Below are 23,743 nucleotides of genomic sequence, written 5' to 3'. Positions count from 1 at the left end.
TAGCCTTCTGCTCCAATGGGACACAGCAGAAACCTTTTACCGGGGGCCGTGCAGAGGTAGCAGTGCTTTACGCCTAGTCAGTCCTGCCTGTTGTCACAGCTTTTCACCAGTACGGCAACCCGAGGAGGGGAGGAAAGCTAGCCACAGGGCATGCCACCACAGGGAAACTGCCCTCATGGGCCACAAGTCTGTGCCCCAGGCATCTGGCCCAGAAAGCTGTTGTGGGTAGGAAAAATCCTTCCATGTGACCATTGATGTCTCTGTGTTGCTCTAGAAGCCATGAACTTCTCTATTTTTTCTTTTTTGGCCCTTACCATGTTAGGGAAGAGCTTTTCAGAGGGGCTCAGCTGAGGATTAGCCAGCCAAGGCAAGGTCCTGCTGCCTCCCATGTGAGCAGTATTTCTGTGTGGTGGCCTCGGCAGCAAATCCAGCATGAAGCTCACCCCAGGCACACTTCACCGGGCTACCTGCTCCGTTTCTCATGGCTTACAAGCTGCTGGGGTGTCCTGGTTGCGCCAGATCCACCCTGGTTACGTCAGTTGCGCTGCCAGGCTCTTGTGCTTCTCTGTAGGCAATGTTCAGATCAGACGAGTGGTCTAAAAAAAAATTCCCACTGCAGCTTCAATCCACTTCTGCTGCCTGTGCAAAGCCTTTTAAACTCATAGCTGAGTGCGAGGCTCAGTCACGTTGTGTTCCTCTGCATATTTTATAATAAGCACTGCTCAAGAAAATGTAGACACAGCTTGGTGCTCAAATTCATTCCAGAAAATGGCAGAGGAGCACTCTACTCCGCTCCCTCTGAAGGTCTTTTTTTTTTTAATAAAAGCAGGCCTTATTTGAGGACAAATTAAAAATAGCCTTGAAAGTTACTCTGGGCTTTAATCTCCCATGTGACGTTGCATTGTACGTGATAAGAAGGAAATTCCTTCAGCCTCTAAATAAACCTATTATCATTTAATCTCTAATGGGTTATTTTGAAATCCAAACAGAATGCATCTCTTGTGCACTTGCACAGCAACAAAGATCACTCTGGATTTCCAAGCCCTAACAAAGGCTTAGAAAAAAACATAAAAAAGGGAACAAGCAGCTAGGAGCAGGCTGGTGAAGAGCAGCAGGCTAAGCAGCTGTGACAGACAGCTGTGAAGGTGTGGCAGCATCAGCCAGGGGTGGGACGGGGAACCTCCTGTTCCATGGGGACAACAGCTTGGGCTTCTGCCACTTCCCTCTCTCCACAAAAATACACCTGCAGCCGGGTGGTGCCTTTCCCAGAGGATGCAAGCATCCCTGTGGTGTCCTGTCTGCCCCAGGCGGGCGAGGGGGACAGGGCTCAGCTCTGCACAGGCCACGTGTCCCCTCGCTCCCCTTGGCTGGCAGCTGGCATCCTCCGAGGCACTAGTTCCCCTCTTCCCATGGTCACTGCCGTGATGCCTCCTTTCTTGTACCACCCTGGCCCTTGAGGTGAGTGCTTGAAGTCTTTCTTTACTAATAACTATACTGTAAATTAAAAGGGAGCTTTCTTCTGCTTAATGTGTAACAATGTCCTCTTTACTGAGATGGAAATTCATAAATAATGCCTATGTCTTTCCTAGGAAACATTTACTTCCCTAAAGAAAAAACAGTACTAGCCCGACAGTCACTTCTAAAAAAGGTTTGTATAATCTACTGGGGTTTGAAAGAGGTGGCCTCCCCGGTCCAAGAGGGTGTGCATGTGGTACCCAACAAAAAGTCAAGACAGAACAGGAGGTAAAAACTTTTGTCTTCTTCTCGCTCTCAATTTTTACGTTATCTAAAGCACCAAATGTGAAAGACCGTGGCTTGTTCAGCCTACACAGTGCATCTATTTGAAATACACTGACCTTTGACTCCTCTTGTGAATGGGTTCCCTGTATCGAGGACAGAAAACACAGATACACTGTCAAGCACAGGCAACTGCATAATGAAGGAAGAACACAGCTACAGGTGTGCAAATTTCATCAACCATCATTTAATTCAACACAGTAAAAGTCTTCTTTACATATGTATGTCCACTGACACACTTAATACACCAAAGGAAAGAAGAGAGGATTACTGAAAAATCATGATTGTTCTCTCTCTTTCTATATATTTTTACACAAAGCAAAATTACAGAAAAACACACATCCCACACCTTTACATCCTGCCTGACATTGTCAATACGCACTGTTTTAACAATGAGCTTCCAGCAGCCCTGCAAGCCTCATGTCCACAGGGTTCTGTAGACAGAGCTGTTCTGCCAGCCTAAAATTTTGTTTAATTGCCAAACATCTCCTTAGAAGACATAAAGAAACATGACAAATATCACGGTGTTATCACATTAAATAATAAAAAGCCCTTTAATGCTTTACAGATACATCTTTTGACAAAATCTGGTAATGATCAAATCCTCATCCTAAGAACAACTCTCAGATAAGTCAAAGGCCATACTCAGGTGAGCACAGACCGCTCCTTCAATGCACAGTTTCCAGAATCATAGAATGGGTTCATTTAGTTCCAACCCCCCTGCCATGGGCAGGGACACCTCCCACTAGACCAGGTTGCTCAAAGCCCCATCCAGCCTGGCTTTGGACACTTCCAGGGATGGGGCATCCACAGCTTCTCTGGGCAACCTGTTCCAGTGCCTCACCACCCTCACAGTAAAGAATTTCTTCCTAATATCTAATCTAAATCTCCCCTCTTTCAGTTTAAAATCGTTACCCCTCGTCCTGTTTCTCCACTCCCTGATAAAGAGTCCCTCCCCATCTTCCCTGTAGGCCCCCTTTAGGGGGAAGGGGCTATAAGGTCTCCCCAGCGCCTTCTCTTCTCCAGGCTGAACAACCCCAAAAACACCGCTCCTTAGTGTTAGTGGCTCCCCAAGAGAATCCTTAAGTAATACAGATGAAAACTTTACCCTAGCTTCCTCTTGCAACAATGACTGCTTAGCATATACGGGTTGTATGTTTGGTAACATACAAATCACGGAATCCCTGCTGCTGAACGCTCACCAACTAAACAAGACCAGCACAATGCAAACAGGATGGACGTATATGTAAACAAACTTGGTTATCGGCTTGCTTCTTGGAAGCACGTTAAACAGGATTCTTCTTTCCTAACTTTATAATCTAACAATCAGGTATCTGGTCTAAGCTCATTTTTACAATCAATACAAAAATCTCAGTGAATACACACACTCAAGTGTTTATAAAGTGCAGTAAACACAAGGCAGGGTAGAAACCAGTAAATTGGAGTTATTAAGAGAAAAATATGACAAATGAAACAAAGACTTGTTTTCAGATTTTTGCTTTAAAGTGCTCCTGACCAAGAGTTAGGGCAAGGCAAAAGTTTCATTATGCTCTATGGCATAGAGCAGCTTTTTCTTGAGTATTCTTCCACTGCTGTATCTGGGGAGGAACAAAATGCGGCGGCAGGTGCTGGCAGAAGGACAGAACTCATCTGGATTTTCTACTTTAGGATCTGCAATAGTAAATGTAAAATGGTCCAGTACGTTGCCAGGGATTCGATCAGATCCTGTCAGAAAAGCTGAAAGAAGGGGGAAAAGAAAAACAAGTTAGCAAATTAAAACAAAAAATAAACAGGATAATGTTTGAAAATCATGAGGGAAAATTAGCGTAAAAATAGGGATATTTCCATAAGCTAATTATTATGCTTTGTTGAATTTGTACCTGAATATAACAAAGTGTCTTGCTGATTCATAATTATAAGCGCTCTTTTACTTATATAGACTTTGTGGATGAGAAAGGCCAGGCTAGGTTTGACCTTCTACATTTAAAAAGGATGAGCTAGCTTCTGCGATCCTTTGAGAAAGCTAAACTGCTTACACCAGCGTAGTCTGCTCACACAAGTTGAGACCTCTCACCAACAACGGATAACCACAGAAGTAAAGGATAAAGTAATTGCAAGGTTCAAGGCGGCCAGACGCACTCAGGAGAGCCTCAAGGGACGTGAGAAGGGTCAGAACTCTGTCTGTGCAGTTCTTTGTGTCACTTCTTTGTGGTTTTCAATAGAAGAGGTTGGGGGGGGGGGAACGTGTCGAAAAGCAGTTTGGAACTATAGTATTTTTCATTTCCAAGCACGCAAAATGTGTGTTGTGGGGGAGAGAAAAGGGCTATGAAAAGTTTTAAATGCCTGATATATTACCAATAAACATTTTCTTTTTTTCTTCTGGGAGTTTGTGAAACACAGTCCAAAAATTCCTGATGGTTTGATCTAACCTTTCATACTGGCTGTACTTCACATTCTGTCAAAGAGATAAAAATAAAACTGGCCAGTTAACGCTCACTATTTCAATTTTTATTTAAAGCAACAACAGTTTATCTGATAAATTTTACAACCGTGTTCATAGATACTAAAATCTTCTTAACCTCTGGAATCTGCTTGTTCGTTTGTTTTTCAAAGATTCATACGACAATCCTTGATTTTTAGTCCCTTTATTCTTGTACCCGATGTAGGTTAGAAAGAAACTCAAAACAACGACACAAATCAAGAAAAGAGAAAATCCCTTGAGCTTCTGTTTTTCTGTTCATGACCTATGCACTCAACAAAAGAACGTGTTAGAAAGGGTTTATGCTCAGCAGACATAGCAGAAGATGACTGTGCTTGTACTCAGTACCTTTTGCAGCAGATTCCAGTCACATCTTGTGTGTCCCTGGAGAAGGATCTGGAGCTCTACAGGGAGAAACATCATCCACGTTCTAGCTGGGCAGCCTCTTAAAAACCCTTTCATAAAGTCTTCAAATGGCTTCCGTATCGATTCATTGAACACATAATTCACATACAAGTCAACAAATTCCTTCCTACAAAGATATTTTGAACCATACAAGCAATGTGATAGGTGCTTTTTTAAAAAGGAGAATTATAGAGAACTTTATTCCTTTATTCCGTATGACCTGCTCTCCTGTAAAGACTAAGTCTTTACTGAGAGCAGTCATCACTCGCAATTATTTATTCACTGAATAAGCTGGGAGGATCATCACAAATAAAAGAGAATGCTGGCCAACATGAATTCATTTTGATCATCCTCCTTCTACTTCATGGGAACTCTCCAATGAAATCCTATCAGGCACTTCACTATTAAGATAGAACCTAGCAGACCTAAATGGTGTAAATTCAGCAAAACTCATACTGAATGCCCAAGGCTTACCCTGAAATCAAAATAAATATTTGCACAGCTGTTAATCAGTAGTTTCACTCTTCTGCTTGTGATGGGGACTCATTTAGTGACATTGTACTTGTACAATCAATTCAATGTAAATGCTATACCTTAAGCTTCCTAAACAGCGCTTTCATGCATCCCTATGGGTCCTCAGATCATCTGCATAACTCAGGCCACAGAATTTCTCTCCGTCCCCTGTGCTGAGGTTAATATTGACACGACACCTTATTGATAGATTGCTCTTCCTCTGTCACATACAAGATACATTCCATACATGTAACTAAGCAGGAAATATTTTGCTTGTAAAATAACCTTCTAGAGTTGTATCTATAGCTGAATTTCCCAGACCAGTTGTCTGCACTTCCCTGAAAATATTGTTCAGGGATATTTTATACATTTGTTAGGGATTTCCCTGATAAGGCCAGGCATCTCTGTGTATATGCAGATGCCAGGATGTCCAAGGATCCCCTTCTTATTCATTGCTTGCACAAACTGTCAATGTCTGGCACAAACGCAGCACATACAGCAAGAACTGAAAGCATACAACCTACTGGACAAAGACCAATGGCACAATGCTGATGTTCAATATTTTCTAAGAGTATATGGGGACAGGTACAGATATGACATTACATATGCTCATGACAAGACAACAGCATAAGAAAAATAAAACTGACCTGTTATCCTTAGTGACAGGAATGTTGGCACCATTTTTTTTAAGTTCAACAATGGAACCTTCTTCTTCTATTCTCTGTGCAAATAAATGAAAACATTGGATGCTATATCTATGTATGACAGATAAACATGTGCTACCTCTACCATTCTTTCTTTCTGTGGGGCCTGACATAGCACTCTTACTAGTTTGAGTTTACAGACAAGTTGTGCCATTTGCAGTGAGACATTGTCGTGCCTGAGCACACACGTGGCACACCTGAATGGCATAATAATGTCTCACCGTGAAGTCCATGTCCAGGCTCTCAGGGTCATGATCAGATTCTTCATCCAAAATTCCCTGAAGTCTCCTTTCAAAAAACAAAGAGGAAGAAAGAGAGAAAAAACATGACCATTCAATGCACTTTCAAATTCCGCTGAAAACCATCCTTGGACAAACAGTATTTAAATGCATATACATACAGAACACCTATATTCACACAGAACCTTCATATATGGCCCTAAATTGATCTGTACACTTAGAATCATAGAATCATTTAGGTTGGAAAAGACCCTTGGGATCATCGAGTCCAACCATCATCTCCACTCTACAAAGTTCTCCCTTACACCATATCCCTTAACGCCACATCTAAACAAGTCTTAAACACATCCAGGGATGATAAGCAGGACTTATGTCCCGCTGCTGCCATGAGCTGAGGGCAAATGCCTCCACCAGGAAGGATTCAGGCAAGTCCATCCCCACACCCTGTGGGAATAACTTTACACAAAGCTCCATGGCAAGCGGGTTTGGACCACAGACTTGCTCTTCCAAATATAATCTAGCGAGGAACTAAGCGTGGACCAGTGGGATGATCTGGTAGACCTGTTTTGGGGTGCAGCACCTCTGAAAGTATTGCAGGCAACCTGACGTTTCAGTCCACCTCAATAGTCACTGGCTTGTGGGAAGGGGTTCTCATCTTTTCGGTTGTTTATAGCACTTGTGTAGGAAGTTGGGCTTCAGGAGCCTAGAAACTTTATGTTGGTGGCAGCAGCACCTCTTGCTGATATATCTGCCTGAAATTTCCTTTCTCAGCATGTGGAAACCTCACATGCAGGTTCTCAGATTTGGCACAACTGCAACATGTGCCAAGATTAGTAATCGGGTGCTTAGTTCTTCCAAGTCTGAACTACAGCTCAAAGTGGTTTTGAAATATACATACATTCGCAGTGTGGACTTAAGCTCATGGGGAGCAGAAATCTGACCCCTTCTAAGCCACAGGGCTCAGCTTTTGATTTTGGCGATGCTGGCCTCTGTTCGAGAGCAACATCTGCACCCCAGACAAGGACCACCTTGGAGGTCTGTGGCTTTTAGCAGTTCCGCAACGGCAAACATAGCTGCCACGGGTATCCCGAACACAGCCTTGGGGATCTCTGTGCCTATGGTCAACCAAGGAGACACGCCTCGGCTGTAGCTTCCCAGCTTGGCCTGGCTCGTACCGGCCTACGACTGGCCACAGCTCCTTGAAGTCCTCCAGGGTGGGTGCCAGGCCCAGCAGCTTCTTGTAGAGAGCCCCGGGGAAGGGGATGGGCACCGTGCGCCCGTTATACAGGGCCATTCCGCACAGCATCCCAATCCGGAAGAAGATGTCGTCGCCGCTCGACACCTGATTAAAACCAAACACGTTAGAATAAAAGCCTTTCCCCGGGGCAGCCTCTCGGCCTCCCCAGCCCAGCCCCTTACCTGACTGGGGAACCACGCCAGGCCGGAGGCGAGGACGCGGAAGGCCCCGCTGTTGGGCTGGCAGAGGCTCCTGGCGGCGACGCTGAAGAGCTCCTGCGACGGCCCGCCTTCGTCCACTCCTTCCTCGCCCACGAACGACACCTGCGAGCCCCAAGACACCCATAGCGACGGGGACACCGGAACCAGGGACGTGGAGGGGGAACGGAGGGAAGCGGAACCACTGTGCTCCCGCCGCCGCGCAGCCCGGGGCGCGTTGGCGCACGGACCAGAAGCGGCGCAGTGCGCCGCTTCCGGTCCGCCCGCCAACGCGCCCCGGGCTGCGCGGCGGCGGGAGCGGCCATGTTGCGCGGCGCCACGGTGGTGCTGCGGCGGGCGTTGAGCGGCGGGCAGGGCCCGGAACCGGGGCAGGGCCCGGTCTCGGTGCGGCTGGAGCCGTCGCTGCTGCGTTTCCTGGTGTGCCCGCTGTCCAAGCGGCCGCTGAGGTGAGGGGCCGGGGCCTCCAGGGCCCGCCGCGGCCTGCTGCTGCCCTCCCCCCCCACCCCCTTCCCTCCCCGAGGAGCTGCCAAAGGGCAAACCCAGGTTATTCACTCCTCCTTTTTGTTTTGTTTTTTAATTCCTTGCCTGGCCAGGTATGACGAAGCTACCAACGAGCTCATTAACGAGGAGCTGGGCATTGCCTACCCCATCATCGACGGCATCCCGAACATGATCCCAGAGGCTGCCAGGACGACTCAGAAGAAGCCCCCAGCTGAGGGCTCGAAGCAGCCCTGAGGACCCACCAGCCACAGCGGTAAACTTGGGGCCGATGGCTGGAGGAGGCATGCTGCCCTCCCTGCCCACACTGACTGTACTTGTTCCCCTCCTGTCCCTAGCAGGCTTGTTCTACTCAGCCAGCGTAGATGAAACCTTCCCACAGGGCTGCACCAGCACAAACAGCTTATGTTTCTACAGTCTCCTCCTTCCTGTTACAATACCGGTTTATGTATTCTTCCATCTGTGGACCTGGATGGGAATTAAGCTTTTTAGGCACAACTAGTGCGATGTGTTTGCTAACCCTTGTGCTTCTCTAAAGCAACGCGGTTCATTTAATCTCATCAGCTATTGCAGTTGATTGGAGGAGTTCCCTTCTGGCCCTACTGACTGTCATCATTTTTCTCTGGAACTGTATAACGTCCTCTGCAGCAGCCTATTACTTAATTACTGCTAAGGCAGATAAAGAGAAGGAAGAAGAAGAAACACTAATTCCTTCTAGTGGATCCCTTCAAGAGTGGTGTGTGTTCGTAGTGGCACTAAGGAAAATCTTCTAGGTGGTGATCGTTTTTACAAGGAAGAACTGTACCCTGACTGGAATAACTGATCTTAAATAATAAGCAATGGCAACATGGAGCGATATGAATCTCTCTTTGAATTATGAGCATTGGGTTTGTTTATTTGTTTTGAATTGATTTCTCACTGCCAGAAGAACATAAAATAAATTAGGTTGATGTTTAATAACCAAACTTGAGTTAAATGAAGATATTTACTTGGATGATACCCATGCCTGTATGTCCTTTTTTTTTCTGTATAAGAAAAAGATGGGGAAATGACAGCACTGCAGAAAAGACGCACTTGGGCATTTGGGGGTTTTGTTAGTGACCTCCAACATATTCCAGTGTCTGCTTAAGAGATAGATGTCCCACTACTACTTGTTAAATGTGTCTGAGTGCCCAAGTTTGATAGCCAGGCTGGGTCATCTTCATTCAAGAGGCATCTCCTGACAGGTTAGAGGAAAAATAACTCCAACTGAGCCCAGGATTTGGTAGCCAAGTTGGCAGCTACAAATGCTGTTTAACTATGTAGGGTAACTTTCCCCTCAGTGCTGTCTCCTCCTCAGTAGAGAGGGAAGAGAAGATACTTCTGCTAAATACTTCAACCTTCCCTGTTTTCATTTACAGCAACACTAGAGAATGGGGTGACAGACCACCATGAGGCTGACACATGCAAAGTTCTCAGTACTGCCTGACAAAATGTCTTAATAGGATGGAGCTATGAAGGGGACAGGTTAATGCTATGATATTACATATCATAGATATGTAATAGATATATAGATAGATACATGATATCTATTACAAAGGTTTCATGTTTATGTTTTGCTGATGGGTGGTTTATATCTGCAACATAAACACATGAATGTCCTTTACATGCTGAAAAATTCAGAAATGCAGCAGTAGGTTGTAAATACTGCAGACCTCGGTGTCTCTTGGTGGGATACTAATAATACAGTCAAATTGATCAGGCTGCTGCTAGGCAAATAATGCTGTGATGCCCAGTATGAAAGGCAGTGACCACAAACAGTGTATTTGAAGGCTGAATCTCGCTGTTTGTCGGGGCTCCTTGTACAACTAGCGGAGAGAGAGTCTAGAGCCAGAGGACAGTACAGAGCACGAGCCTTATCGCCTCCATAAATGAACGCTTCTTTCAGCCGATATAGTGAGGAAGTGGGAAGAAAAGAAATCTTCCCCTAAGTGTACAGGAAGGAAAAGCTTTGACAGCTCTGGTGGCAAGAAGACTCACTTGGAAAGAACAAGAACGGGGTAACAGGGTACTGAGGTTGATCGTTCCTGCTGCACAGGTGTGGTGCCAGACTCTGACGGCCCTTGTGTTAGTGACTGGTGTGGAATGTGGTCCCTGAGCTCAGCTCTGCTCTGGACAGGTGCCAGAGCCATCATGTTCCCATGTCAGCCATCTGATGGCTTTTGCAGGGCAGGGCTCGTGTTGCAATACCTGAAGAAAATGCCGCTGCCAGAAGCTTTGTGTGGAAACCACAGGCTAAAGCCACATGGAGGCAGCAGTGTTACAATCAGCTTTTCATCTCTCTTGCTGGCATTATCCTTCCTTTCCCTTCAGGCAGCCTCTCCATGACAGAAATGGCTTTTGTGGCTATGTCACTTGCTGGCCTCTAATGCTGGCTCCCCAGCCACCAGGTTTTTCATGTACAGCAAATTAGACTAGAGTCTTTAAACTCAGTCTAGCAGTAATAGTTACAGACTTTGGCAATTACCAGTTTCCTGAGCAATCCCATTACATTACCCCAAAGCAACCTCAAAGTAAATAGCACTGCCACAAGCATTTAACTTATGCCAACAAAGCTTGATGGCTACCTGGAATAAGAATATAAGATACTGCCCTCCAGACTTACTCTACATCCCGCGTAGAACAAGTTTTATAATAATTTGATGTGTAGTTGTTTTGTTGGATGCTCAATGAATACCAAAACCCTTCTACCGATACTTAGTAACACTGAAAACCAAAGAACACTGCAGCAATATATTCAGAGCTAACAAATAATACAATTTGGTATCTTACCTGTAAGATCTTCCTGAATTGCAGGGTTTGGGTGAGATTTAAATGGGTCCATATGTCCTGCAGAAGGCACTGTCTCTTGACTGGAAAAAACCACTGTCCACAGCCCATCAGTATTAGGGGTACCCGAAGAATGAAGTAGCAGTGTATTAGCAGTGTATTTATCTCTTCTAAATTATAAAAAAAAAATTGTCCACACTTACATTACCGATGAACCTGGACAGGACTTCGCATTCTGCGTAATGAACATTGATCTTGTCTTGCGTGTCAAAGATGCATGGATATTTGGTCAGCTTCTGTATGGCCACCTGAAATTGCTGAAATGACAAGAAAGAAAATGACGTGTTGATTTTCGCTTGCAAAATCAGAGTGCGGGGGTACATGTGCAGACTGAACTGCCAGTCTGTACCCTGGCAAACTCCTGTGTCTCTGAAACATGCCCTTGTTGTGTACACAAACACTACTCCAGCAGAGACACGCTTTTTCAAAGCAGATTCTAAACACTTCTGTGAGTGGGGAACCCTGACAGAGAGGCATCTGAAATGCCTGTGCAGGCAGACGCTTGTATTACGATGCCCCAAGAGAGAAAGAATGATTTTAATAGCATCTTGTATAATTCTTCTAAATCAGAACACATAATAAAAATGCTCTGGATACCCAGGTTATAGTACACTGCTGCTAAAAACCATTGGGTTTATTATCTGTAATACCAAAGTAGATACTAGTATACAAAATAATCTAATTCAAAGTGTTACACCTCCAGTATGATAAGGCAGCAACTTCAGATAATGTCCTATTTGGCTTTTGATTCTATACTGTTTCTCAAACCTCCTCCTCCGCTCTGGTTAATTGGTACAAAATTGGTACACTAGCAAGTGAAAGCTTATGAAAAAATTAGGCAGCTGCCCTTTGAATTCTAGCCAAGTTGTCAGAAAACTGCATTTTTTGCCTAAGGAAGCCCCTATTATCCATGTTTCTATTTCATGCTGGTTGCTGTGACACCGATTGCATTTGGTAGCTAATTTTCATTCCTTCTTGTCATCAAGAAATGAACCATTTCACAGATTATTTTTCATTACCACAGCTTTGGTTTTAGATGTAAGCAAATTGAAATGCTCAGTAGGGTTTCTACGTAAAAGTTTAAAGAGACCTCACAATATTTCTGTTAATTAAACATAATAAAATCCAGAGTAACAAGAAGTATAGCAACCACCCTTCATGGTGCTATTTCACACTGGTCACCAGTTCAAAGCAAATAGAGCTGCTTAAGATGCTGTAGGACAGTCCTGACTCTCAGAACCAGGGGGTCATCTCAGGAAAAGGCGCTATTGTAGCAGCTAACATACTGGGACGGTGAATGGCTTGCATAATTTAGAACAGCTGGAGGGAAAATGCATTGGTTTTGAGATGTACTGGGCTAGAGTCTAGAGTTGACTTCCATATATATCAACTCATTTAAATAAAAAAGGGGGAAAAAAGTGTGTTTTGCACTGCTGGTAAGATTTTATACGTACGTCTATCGTAGTAAGGATCCAACACCATCTGATAATCTCTTTCACTTGAGGCACATAGAAGTTGGTTTTTTGTACTTTGAAACCAGTCCTGGAGTTCACCTGCATTGATACATGCAATATGAAAAGGGGTGTCATCAGACCTAGTGAGCTACGCGTCTGTGTGGCAGGACAGTACTAAGGAGTAATAGGGCTTTCCGCAGAAAGCTCGGAGACCCTGCACGGAAGCGGAAGGATAGAAACGCTACAAGTAGCACAGCACTCCACAGCGAGAGGTTTCAGAACTTTATACCCACATATAAACGAGCAGGAAAGCAATTTTCATTTACAATGAAGACCCCTTAACAGGACTCCAGCAGGAAAGGTGTGTTTCACTTTGAGTGTCTTTCATGTTGCAAGAGAATCTGAAGTTCCCTGTTCATGTTCATACTTGTTGCCTGCAAAGGTAGGATTTTTGGGGAGACGGTGAACATGTAAAGCTCCGAGTGATGTAGCCACTTACAGAGGGGCAGGCCTGCTGCACTTTTGAGTTTATTTATCTGGATAAACACAGATTCAGGAGTCTATAAACTTCGAGGCCCAAATCTGCATTCTTAGCGAAAAAGATATTCAATTCTGAACAAAATTTAACAACTTTCTCTGATTCATACTAAGTGCATGCTTGAGCTCTTGACTTTCCTAAAGTTTGAACATCTCAGCAGGAGAAAGGACAGTTGTCAAGAAGAATACAGCTTTTGCCCCCTTTCTTCCTCCTGTTCGTATGCAGTTCTAATCCTGTTGTCCCAGCAATTTCTCAGGTAACAGACTCTTAAAGCATCACGCAGCGTTACTACAGCAGCCACCGTGTGCCAAGCAGGGGGGTCATCTTCGAAATGCCGTGAGCAGTTCCTGGGGTGAGGGTTCTCACCAGCAGAAAGGGGAATGGTCACGCTGCGTAACGGACACCACATCCATAGCTCTGTACCCATCAATGCACGTGCTCCTCACACCCCTGAAAGCATCCCTCCCCCTGCCAAGGGGCTATAACATGCTTCAGTTCTTCATTTCTATAGAGGGTCAGCCAGGCACAACTCAAGAGCAGGATTCCTTCAAAGCTATGCTGGTGTACAGCCAAAGAGATTCCTCAAGCAATGTCAAATGACAAGGCCCCATGTTCCCTTGTAAGAAGGCAAACCAGAGAATTCAACAAGTAAAAAGGATTAAAATACTCTTAACTCAAACTGATACGTCCTATCTAATCACAACCCAAACATTTCCTCACCTGGTAAAGCATCTGCAGTATTTGCAGAGTCGCGGTTTCATGTGAGTGCAGGTGAAAGAGCTGTCTTTGGAGGTTTCTGACTCCCATGATAAATTGAGACAGGTTTTCCTGGGAAACCTTCTGATACAGAATGACCAGCTTCTTGAAAAAGGATGTTTCTAGATTTGACCACAGGCATTCTGTAAAGGAAACAGCTAGTGAAGTATCCCTCAGAGGTAACATGCAAATAACTGCAATTTCTGGATGAAATGAAAAAAAAATGCTTAATTTTGCACTACAAAAATTAGTAAACCTCAGACTCAGAATATTTTTTTTCCGGTGTTCTTGCTGTGTAGTCCCCATGTTTCTATTTCTACCAAAAGCATTTCTTTCAGGCTGAACTCTGTAACAAATTCCATCAGCGATACTAACTCTTGCTCCGCAGCTGATTAAATCATTCAGTTCTCTCATCACAAAACCCTACCAAGAATTTGCCGGTCCTTTTTCTGGAGCTTCGTGATGGCTTCTGCTAGCAGCCTAAGAGAATGGGAAGAGCTGTCATCCTGTCCCTGCAGAAGGAAAGGCAAGATCAGGTAGACTCTGAAATTTTCAGGTGAGATGGGAGAGGAAGACAACGATGGCAGTAACATCTCAATCCCCTTTTGCACCTTCAGAGGGAGAAAAAAAAAAGAAAAAAGAGGCAAGGGTTAAAAATGCAATTACGTTTTGCCAAAATCATCTACAAATTAGGTTGGCACGAAATTGCCAAGTTTCATGCTCAAATCCAGAGCTCCTCAGTATCTGTGTAGTGAGAATCCTCACATCGAATCCCTACCTCCTTCAAGACTTTTGGCTGCTTGCTGATCTTCTCATAAAAACGTTGCACTTCTGTCAAGTCTATACCCGAAAAGTCTTTGGAAGTTTTGAAATGTTTGTCTCTATCACAAAGGTAAAAAAAAACAACAACAAATGATATGAGAAGTTGTTTTTTTGCTACTGACTGAACAGCGAAGCATCCTAACATCAGAAAATACTTGGGAAGTTCAGCTCTGACCCCAGTGGGTATAATTTCATCTGGTATAAGATGTTCTCACTGGGGTGTGACCTAATTAACACTCTGACCTTCGGGTCCTACGTAGCTGTGTGCTGTCACTGATAGGCTTCCTGTATTTCACCCTAAAACAACTTGCACTTCAGTGCTGGGAGGAGCTATTATGGATCCTTTGATCCTTTGGGAGCTGTAATATTGCCTAAAGGGATTATCATGTGTTAAACGTCACTATAGGGTAATCTGCTAGACTGTGAGCTTCTGTAGAAAATTTCAGTAGGACTGGGGAGATAAAAAACGTTATTTTAGCTTGGACTTTGAGAAATATAGACTTACTTCTTACAAATTCAGATATGACTAATCTCTATGTACGTGGCCTAAAATAACACTTTCTAGTCTAAAATAACACTTTCCGGTCAGCTTACATGCAGCCAATATATTCCGTTACGTCTCAGTCAGCACACTCTACCTTTTCTCCAGGAAGCTTCCATTGATGCAAGCCTCGGATGAAAAGATCAGTCTGATTTTCCTGATAGTAAAAAACAAAGCAAAGTCAATCCTTTCAACATGAGGAGCAACTTCAGGTTTGTAATTCTGAAAGAACAAAAACGTTCCCAGCGCTTGAAGGGACACTAGACTTACTCACTACCTGTATTCCTGGTTCTGTTCTTATTAAAGCCACTATTTCATCAAGCAATTTGCTGTCAGGCCCTTCCTGTTGAGATCTGGAAAGAACCCTCTCTCCTTCACCTTCTCCACAACCACCTTCCGTATGATCCAAACCATACTAAAAGTGGCCAGGGAAACATTTAGATCCAAATTAGCCAAGATTTTTAAATGCTTAAAATTAGCAGCTGGAGTCAGACTTTCCCAAAGAAAATAACCTTCCACGTAAGATCTGAAAAAAGACTACATAATCATAATTCTCAGCCATAAGCGTAAGGCTTCCCACAGCAGTATATACTTACTGCTTTTGAAAATGGGTAACTAAAGAAGGGATCACGGATTTTTAAATGCTGACACACACACAAAACGTTCCAGTTTGGGTACTCTGAATTATGATTTTTGCACAAGGCGTGGGTCTGCAGACCGAATCTTTCACTGATTTAACTTGTCAGCTCTTCATCAACTTAACAACCACGCTGTGCAAGCAGAGGAGGACAGGCTTCCGAAGCCAGGCAGTACGTCTGCTCTGTTCCTGCAAAAGGGTTATCGAAGGGCTGTTGCTTATCAACAGACCTTTTTCCTGTGCAAAAAAAAACTTAAGTAAGAAGTGCCAGTACAAGATTCTGTCTCAACTAAATTCTTGAACATCAGTTCCTACAATAGTCTCCAAAGAATAATCATTTTTAGAGAAAATCATGCATCAGGGGGAAAAAAAAAAAGAAACACAGCAGGCTTCTGACTTACTTTTTTACACCCTCCCAGTGTCGCGAACTGGAATTGGAAATCCATCCATCCACAGCTTCATCCTTCAGAGTGGCAATACCATTCAAATAAGAATTCTGTGTGAAATGCACGAAAATATTGACAAGATTACAGGTCTAGCAGACAGGATTCTTTTTTTCAAGCCACTCATTACAAGAAGATTTCAGCCTCAGTATGAACAGATTAATGGTCACCCAGCCTGATCCAGATGCATTAACCGCAGAACAGATACATAACTGCAATGTAAGTAAGTTTCTGGGTAAGCATGGAAATAACTGTAAGAGACAGATATGAACTTGGAGCGCTAAAAGCAGGATGGAAAATCCAAATGTTTCCAGCAGTTATGTGAACAATGGTAGAATTAGAAGCCATGATCAAATATGCACATACCTTGTCGTTCTTGCAAAGGACAATACTTTGGTTTCCTCCTGCAAGAATTTCATGCACCTTCTGTGACGTCTTGTTTGCTGTGGAAGAGTAAAAAGATTTTCCAAGGAACATTTGAAGACAGAGTTACCCTCAGGAAGTTCAGTGCACAGATGTGGGACAGTAAAAAAACCCCTCAGATAGTAGCTATCTGTCTAAAAGTTGATTCTATGTGTCCGTTACCCATGATGATAAATCAAGCAGCAAATGGAATTATCCATTGTAGAATCTGTCGGGATGACCAAGCAAGCATGAGACATAATGTTAGCCTCTCAGTGTAAACATGGAATCACAAAAGCAAACAACTCCCTGGAAGAAACAAATACAGATTGTACAATGTCATTGTAGGTTCTGCAATGGTCATTACCCTTGCAGGATTTTCCAGTATTCACTGGTGAATTGATGGGAAGTGGTATCAACTGCTTAGGCTGACGTCCCAGCTGTCCTTTTGCACCCGAACCAAACGAATAGACTTTGTCCAAGGAGGGGACATAGACCAGGGTGTGCTGTCTGTTCAGGAAAAGAAAAATGGTCATAATAAGCTAATACCACTGTGCCAGTCAGAATAAAATTTACAGATATGTTTTCAGAGTGGATAGCTGAGGCTTGTCTTTAAAAGTCCTAACAATCCAGCTAGGGAATCCCTTTAACCAAAGTGTTAGGACGCTTCCTTGCATAAACATTCAGCAATAAAGAAACATATGGACTCAAATTTCCTATACGATCCTCTAACGTTTGTGATTCACCCCGGTCCCACATGCAAAAATAAAGTGTTATGCCTTGCCAGCTTCATGCCTTTCCATTTTTAAAAGGGCAACTGCTATGCTGCCGAGCCTGACGCAAAGCCCAGGAAAGCTGACAGGAGACTTTTTCTGGCCCAGTGCCAGAAAGGCAGAATGAAATTGGGTAATTATCACCACTCTTCGGTTCTTTCTAAGGACCCACCAGTTTGTCAAAGTGGACGGGAATTCGGTGACTTTCCCGATGCAGGCTTTTGACAGTCTTTTGCCCTTTGGAAGTCAGCAGACCCTTAATTTCTTAAAAGAGCAAAAAACCAAGGGCTTCTGGTGTTTTTTTGCAGCCTTCCCCCTCTGCTCGTCACAGGCTGAGGGTTCTGCTTTCACTGGGGCTGTGGCAGGAGGGTGGCTTACGTTTAAAGAGTGGGTGATACTCTGACAGTGCTGACCTCCTGGGATGCAGGGATTTGAACATCTTGGTGATGCCCCTCCCTACCGTTCTTTGGTGATTTCCCTAAGACCTGGACCTTAGAAGGCACGTTATTGGTGATTTCCCACCTGCCACAGGCAACCTGCGAAACTCTTGCTCCCCACAGCTCGGCCACCAAGCGAGGCGTGAGTTCATTCCGGGTGGAGTTGTGACCAAGCTGGCCAGCCCCTCCTGCTCCAAAGGTGCACACCAACCCCTCCTTGAAGATGAAGAAGCAAACGACAGGATCACTGCACTATCAACAGCATTCAAACAGTCACCACCGAGAGTGGGAGCCGGCAAGACACAGCATGTTATATGGGACTTGATTCAAAACATCCCTGATTCAAACACAGGTAGAGTTCACTTCTCATCAAGCCTCATCTTACATTGTCTAATGTCCAAACCATTTAACTCCTGAGACGAGCAACTTCACTCCTGAGAATAATTGCCTGTTGTTTAAGAGTTTTACTTGTATGAGTAAACCCTAGTGAAGTAGCTATCATTCCATTTTCCGAATTCCCCTATATGCTACAAAAAGAGATAATATTTTCAAAAATACTGAGAGTTGAGCTGCACCTCTTTGCCCCAGGATTCCCATCCACCATCTCCCCGCAAAAGTTTGCATGCAGGTGACAGGAACCTGAGAAAAGGCCAGTTTTCCCAATAGCTTAGCTAGCATCCTTTGGGAATTGTCTTCAGACTGGGATGGAAGCAGGCGTTGTCACCCCAATTTCTCTGTGCTGAGTTTTAGCAGTGTATCTTTTCTCCCAGGGTGAGGTCTCACATGCTGACTTCCCATTTCAGACTCACCTTGGAGAGAACTGCAGTATGATCTGCCCCACATGAGATAAATACAGTCTTCCAGTGCTCTAACGCTCCAATGTATGATGGGCAGCCCCTGTCTGGAAAGAAGATAGCACTGCTGAAGTGAAAGAGGACTGGGGGGGGGGTTAATCACACAAAGAAAGATTTGGAAAATAGAGGGGTTTACTGCTTTTCAGTCCTCTCTTACAGCTTCTACCCTCCACTTCAACATACTTTCTCATAATGTTCTTTTTCATAGGGTTTTCTTTTAATTTATATTCGATCTGAAACAAAACACAGCACCTTCACATCTGTTTTCCAAAAGGTACTTGGTTTCAAAATATCTGGCTCTCAAGAGTGTGGGCTCACTCAGACCCCGATGCCTTCAGGTTCTGTCTAGGTAGAGCAACTCTGCTCTAGCCTTCTAGGTTTGAAGACAATGAGTGATTTTAATTCTTCTCTCACCTTGTGTTTACAGAGAATTAAAGAAGGCAAAGAGGTATAAAATTAATTGCCTTCATGGAAGACTGCCTGAAGAGAGCATGGGAGTGGAAAGAGACCTCTGAGACCTTTAAGAGTCCATGCTATCCAGTTGGCCACATAAATGATTGGAAGTTCTCTGTAGAAATACAACCCCTAAATCCCTTGTCCCTGCATGCCTCTCCTGGTCAGGAAACAAAGAACTTATCCAGGCATACTTTCTTCAAAAGACTTTACTGGCCACTGCTGCTCCAATGGGGCCTGGCAGTGCTGAGGAGCCACTCCTGTGTCTGCAGTAAACTCACTGACCGGGAAACACCTCCCTGCTGCTGTCCTTCCTTACCTTCTGTGTCTCCAAGTCCCAGCTGTCCAAAATCGTTCTTTCCCCAGGAGTACACAGCTCCAGAGAGTGACACGGCGGCACTGTGAGCTCCTCCAGCAGCAATTTGAGCGAGTGGGATGCCCTTTAGTCTTTTCACCAGCTCTGGTTGGGGGATGGTCGTGGTTTGGCTCCCCACTCCAAGCTGACCATGGGTGTTCTGGCCCCAGGTGAAGAGCTCGCCTCCTTCACGCACAGAACAGAAGAAAACAGCTCAGCCTCACTGCTTCCCTTGAGTCTTTGCACTTTGGGAGTGGGAGTGAAAATCAGTGCTGTTTTAAGGGATCTAGCTGCAAGGTGAGACCAGCAGCAAGAACCAAATCTTCCTGTTTGCTTCTGACCCCTTTGAGGCAGCCCCATGCTGCCCATGTGACTCAGCACAGCAAGAATAAAGGCAGGGTGTTCCCACCTCTAAAGCCGTTACTTGCAAGAAGTTCCCAACCAGAGGGGTGCTCCAACATAAGAATGATCAGGTCTGGTGGCTGCAGCGTGGGGAGGCCACGTCTGCTCAGCACAACACACCCTTGCGGAGGAGTAGTGCTAAGGAACCAGAGAGAAACAGAGCAGCAGGTCCCTGGGTGCTGGGAGGAAAGGGCAGCACCCAGAGCCAGCGCGCTTTGTGTCACAGAATCATAGGGTTGGAAGGGACCCCTGGAGATCATCTAGTCCAACCCCCCTGCCAGAGCAGGGTCACCTAGAGCAGGTTGCACAGGAACGCGTCCAGGCGGGTTTTGAATGTCTCCAGAGACGGAGACTCCACCACCTCTCTGGGCAGCCTGTTCCAGTGCTCTGCCACCCTCAAAGTAAAGAAGTTCCTCCTCATGTTTAGGTGGAACTTCCTATGCTCAAGTTTGTGCCCATTGCCTCTTGTCCTGTCCCCGGGCACCACTGAAAAGAGCCTGGCCCCATCCTCCTGACACCCACCCTTTAAGTATTTATAAGTGTTGATAAGGTCCCCCCCTCAGCTGTCTTTTTTCCAGACTGATGGGTGGTGTCCCCCACCCATTGCTCATTGCTCTCTAATGGTGTCACCAACTACCGGGAGGAGTTCAACCACTCCCTTCCGACAGCAAGCCTGCCATAATGTGACTCCCATTTGGAGGAGAAGTGTGCTTGAAAGAGGTTACCTCTGGAGAGCACCATGGCGTGGTGGTCCCCACACGCCATCTGAACAATATGTTGGTTTCCCAGTTCTTTCAACAGCCTGCAAAAATAAGGAAAAAAAATAATACTAAATCAAAATAGATAGCTGCTGTGTTGTGACACAAAGTAAATGAAGAAGATCCTCTGCTCACCAAGTCCTAGCACATTTAGCAGGAATTACATGGAAAAATATATGTCGCCTGTAAGTTGATTCACCCTGCTCTTATGTTAGCCTACTGCAGCTGGGCTGATTTGATTGGGGTTTGCACCACGGGAAGCTGGAAGAAAATTAGGCTCAGCCCTGGGCAAGTCAACAGAAAATCTGTTGTGCTGTTTTCAGATGATGGTTACCCTCACAGCTTCATCAGAAGGTGGCAAGGTTCAGATGTCCTTGGGTCTTCACCTGCAGCTTTCCCAAGCCACATGTGGTTTGCAAGTCATCTGCATTACTCTGGTATGTGCTACTGATCCTTACTAAGTTTGAGAGAAACCTGTCTCATGCATCCCAAGCAGCTCAGATCTGGTATTATCTTCAAAGTCAGTACACTTCTTGCTGGGTAACAAAAAAAGATAAAGTTTTGGGTACTAAGAGGGAATGTGTTCCAGTTCCCCTTCTACAACAGGAACACACCTCAGTCTCTTGGATGTTACCTTTAGGAAAAGCGGGCCACCTTCTCTGAACTTTACCATCCGTACCTCCACCCTGTGAAAGCTTCTTACCTTGTCTTAGAGAGGCTGGCTACAGCTGTAGTCCAGTGTTCAGAAAGCTCCCCATTAGGGGAGAGAACGAGCCTATGTGTTGCATTGTGGTTTGAGCATTGCATCTTCTCATTACTCTGCGACTGCGTATGCTCTGGAGAACAAACACAGACGGGCACGACGGTCACGCTAAGGCAGCAGGCATCCTAACCATCTCGGCCCCCTTCCCAAGATCTCTGTGGGCTACTGCTTTCACCAAGAGCTTCTGCTCCTCAGGAAGAAGTGAGACAAGTGTGCCTGACTTATTTTCTTAGGCCACGCCAGACAACTCTCCTGGCTAGCACTAAAAGGCATTTCTCCATCTCTCAGGCTGCTGTGCCACCAGTTGCCAAGACAATCAGTGAAACGTCAGCAGAGCACACTGTTACTTTTGCACAGCTGTGGAGAGTGTCCATGGGAGATAAAGCACTTCATGAGGTATCTGACTGCCCCAGATTTGTCACAACTTTGGCAATGGGATGCATTTAAGCCAGATGTTTTACAAGACGCTGGAGGAGCAAAGATGGAATATTAACACACTGCCCATTTAAAGCAGAGGGAAGTCCCTTCTTGCCGGCAGGTGAGGGTCTGCAGGTGCTTTCCTGACCCTGAGGCACCAGATCCACGCAGTTACTCGCCTGTGGCCCCTACTGCAGTGCAAGTGTCTGAGAGCCAGGATGCCCGAGCGTGAAAGGCGGTCATCAGCAAAGCCTTCCCTGATTTACCTAACACCTCTGCTCTGTTGGCAGACCCACTGTCCACCCTTCTCACAGCTCCCCAGCTTAATCACAACACGTAACCAGAGAGGAAAATTCATGGCTCTTCCCCGGCATGGTCTCCCTCCTCCCAGCCTCCCCCCGACTGCTCGCACTGGGACACGTCTAAGCACCTCACGCAGGTTCGCGCTCCCTGAGAGGCGGCACAGCACATTACTGCCACTTTAGCCGTCCCGAAGGGTCTCACCGCCGAGCGCACGGCTCCGGCGGCGGGTCCCCCGTGGCCCGGGAGCCCCGGCAGGGCTCTGGCTGCCCCCCCGCGCCCTGCCCGACCCCTCCGCTCCCGCCGGTGGGTACCTGCCGTGCGCCGCGGCCGCTGCCGGGTGCCGCTCCCCCGCGCACGCCGCCGCCGCCGTCCCGCCGCCATCCCCGCTCGCCGTCCGACAGCTCGGTGGCAGGGCCGGGCACAGCGCCGGTGACAGCCCCGGGGACGCCCCGCCCCGGCGGGGAAACGGAAACCGAAACTCGGCGGATGCGGCGGCAGCGGGAGGAGGAGGAGGAGGAGGAGGAGGGGGCGCGGCCGGTTCCCGGCATCGCCGTCGTCGGAAGGTCCGAAGCTGAGGCAAAGACGGACCCGGGGAGCTGCGGGGCTTTGCGGAGCTCCCGGCTCCCTCCGGCGGCCGCTGCTCGGGGTGGGCGGAGAGGGGAAACCAGAAAGCGGGCAGAAGGATGCTGGGGGGTTCCATATGGAAAAGGCACCCGTTTGACTTCATTATTCACCTCGGAGAGTGACCCGCCGGTGTCCATCCTTTATAGCTTTCTATAAGCTCAGTGACCTACTCTGCTGCTCCCTGTATCCTGAGTAAGAGTCCACCCAAATTCAGAGGGGCTACTTGGCTGGGTGATGTCAAGCAGCAAGTGAAATGCGCAGTTTAGAAACATACCAACATCTAAAAGCCGTCTGCTTCCATTCTCACATAGTCTCTCCTATCCCCTGCTAAATCTCCCCCTTGCCTTCAAAGACCCTGGAAGCTTTCCCCCCTGCCCCCCCGCCAGAAGGCCACCCAGCTCACCCCACCCCACCTCCCGCACTTTCTCACTGGAATGATGCATGCAGGACCATCCGGATGACGAAATAAGGGATACCCATGTGAACGATGAAATGGATCGAAAAACATAAGGGCATTTTCATTGTATTCCTAATAGCTTCCACTGATGAATTAAATTCAATCTGCTTAAGAAAAAAATATGCTGCTGAATACTAAGCGCAGGTTTTAGTGGGGCATTCTACAAGAGTCCCAAGAAGCACAACATGAATCTACAGGTTTGTATTGGTGTTCACTGAAACACAACGGAAATTTTGTTACTGGGACACCAGAAGCATTTAATGTATTTGAATGGAGCAGCCTGTGGTGCACAAAAAGAGACACAGACGCCCCTGAGGTGAAGAAAAAAAGGGTGTGGAGGAGCCGCAGAAGCAAAGCAAGGTGACCCCGGGGCATACAGTAATTGACTTCTCCCCAGGGAGGAGCAACCCAGCCTGTCTTTCTCAGCCACTTCCCTACACACACTACGGGGACCTTATCTCCTTCCACAGTACATAGGGAAGTCTTTAGATCAAGAAATACCGAGCTAGAGCTGTGAGACCAAAAGCACGAGCTACTAAGGGACACTAGGGGTCCTTCTGCACCAAAGTATGAACTAAGGCCTCCTCCTTGGGAGG

The 23,743-nt window shown here is 46.0% G+C and overlaps 3 protein-coding genes across 6 annotated transcripts; 2 read left to right on the top strand and 1 right to left on the bottom strand.

Moving 5' to 3' along the window:
• Positions 1-1,962: 1,962 nt before the first annotated feature.
• LOC128910655 (probable E3 ubiquitin-protein ligase HERC4) lies at positions 1,963-22,506 on the bottom strand. Of its 4 annotated transcripts, none has more exons than XM_054204120.1 (23): positions 22,378-22,506; positions 21,287-21,419; positions 20,551-20,627; positions 19,388-19,609; positions 18,571-18,662; positions 17,847-17,977; positions 16,919-17,061; positions 16,516-16,592; positions 16,108-16,202; positions 15,167-15,226; positions 14,485-14,587; positions 14,134-14,317; positions 13,671-13,849; positions 12,413-12,511; positions 11,102-11,215; positions 10,902-10,994; positions 7,557-7,697; positions 7,313-7,479; positions 6,120-6,186; positions 5,842-5,915; positions 4,625-4,808; positions 4,153-4,252; positions 1,963-3,534 (listed from the first exon to the last, which is right to left on the bottom strand). In XM_054204120.1, exons 1-23 carry the CDS (start codon positions 22,445-22,447, stop codon positions 3,320-3,322), a joined length of 2,820 nt encoding a protein of 939 aa, XP_054060095.1. In that variant the 5' UTR covers positions 22,448-22,506; the 3' UTR covers positions 1,963-3,319. The 4 variants fall into 4 exon arrangements, 3 of the variants coding, with proteins under 3 accessions (XP_054060095.1, XP_054060096.1, XP_054060098.1); XR_008466810.1 differs by having other exon boundaries at positions 3,496-3,534; positions 4,625-4,680; XM_054204121.1 differs by lacking the exon at positions 4,153-4,252 and having other exon boundaries at positions 3,390-3,534.
• On the top strand, positions 7,879-8,327 carry PYURF (PIGY upstream open reading frame). Its single transcript, XM_054204124.1, has 2 exons — positions 7,879-8,038; positions 8,186-8,327. The coding sequence occupies exons 1-2, from the start codon at positions 7,896-7,898 to the stop codon at positions 8,325-8,327; spliced, it is 285 nt and encodes a 94-aa protein (XP_054060099.1). The 5' UTR covers positions 7,879-7,895.
• On the top strand, positions 8,362-9,089 carry PIGY (phosphatidylinositol glycan anchor biosynthesis class Y). The gene has a single exon (XM_054204125.1). The coding sequence runs from the start codon at positions 8,362-8,364 to the stop codon at positions 8,590-8,592; it is 231 nt and encodes a 76-aa protein (XP_054060100.1). The 3' UTR covers positions 8,593-9,089.
• Positions 22,507-23,743: the final 1,237 nt, after the last annotated feature.

Source organism: Rissa tridactyla, chromosome 5 (genome assembly GCF_028500815.1).
Source record: "Rissa tridactyla isolate bRisTri1 chromosome 5, bRisTri1.patW.cur.20221130, whole genome shotgun sequence".
Classification (NCBI taxonomy): domain Eukaryota; kingdom Metazoa; phylum Chordata; class Aves; order Charadriiformes; family Laridae; genus Rissa; species Rissa tridactyla.
Note: the sequence above shows the minus strand (reverse complement) of the source record. Positions and strands in the feature narration are given on the sequence as shown.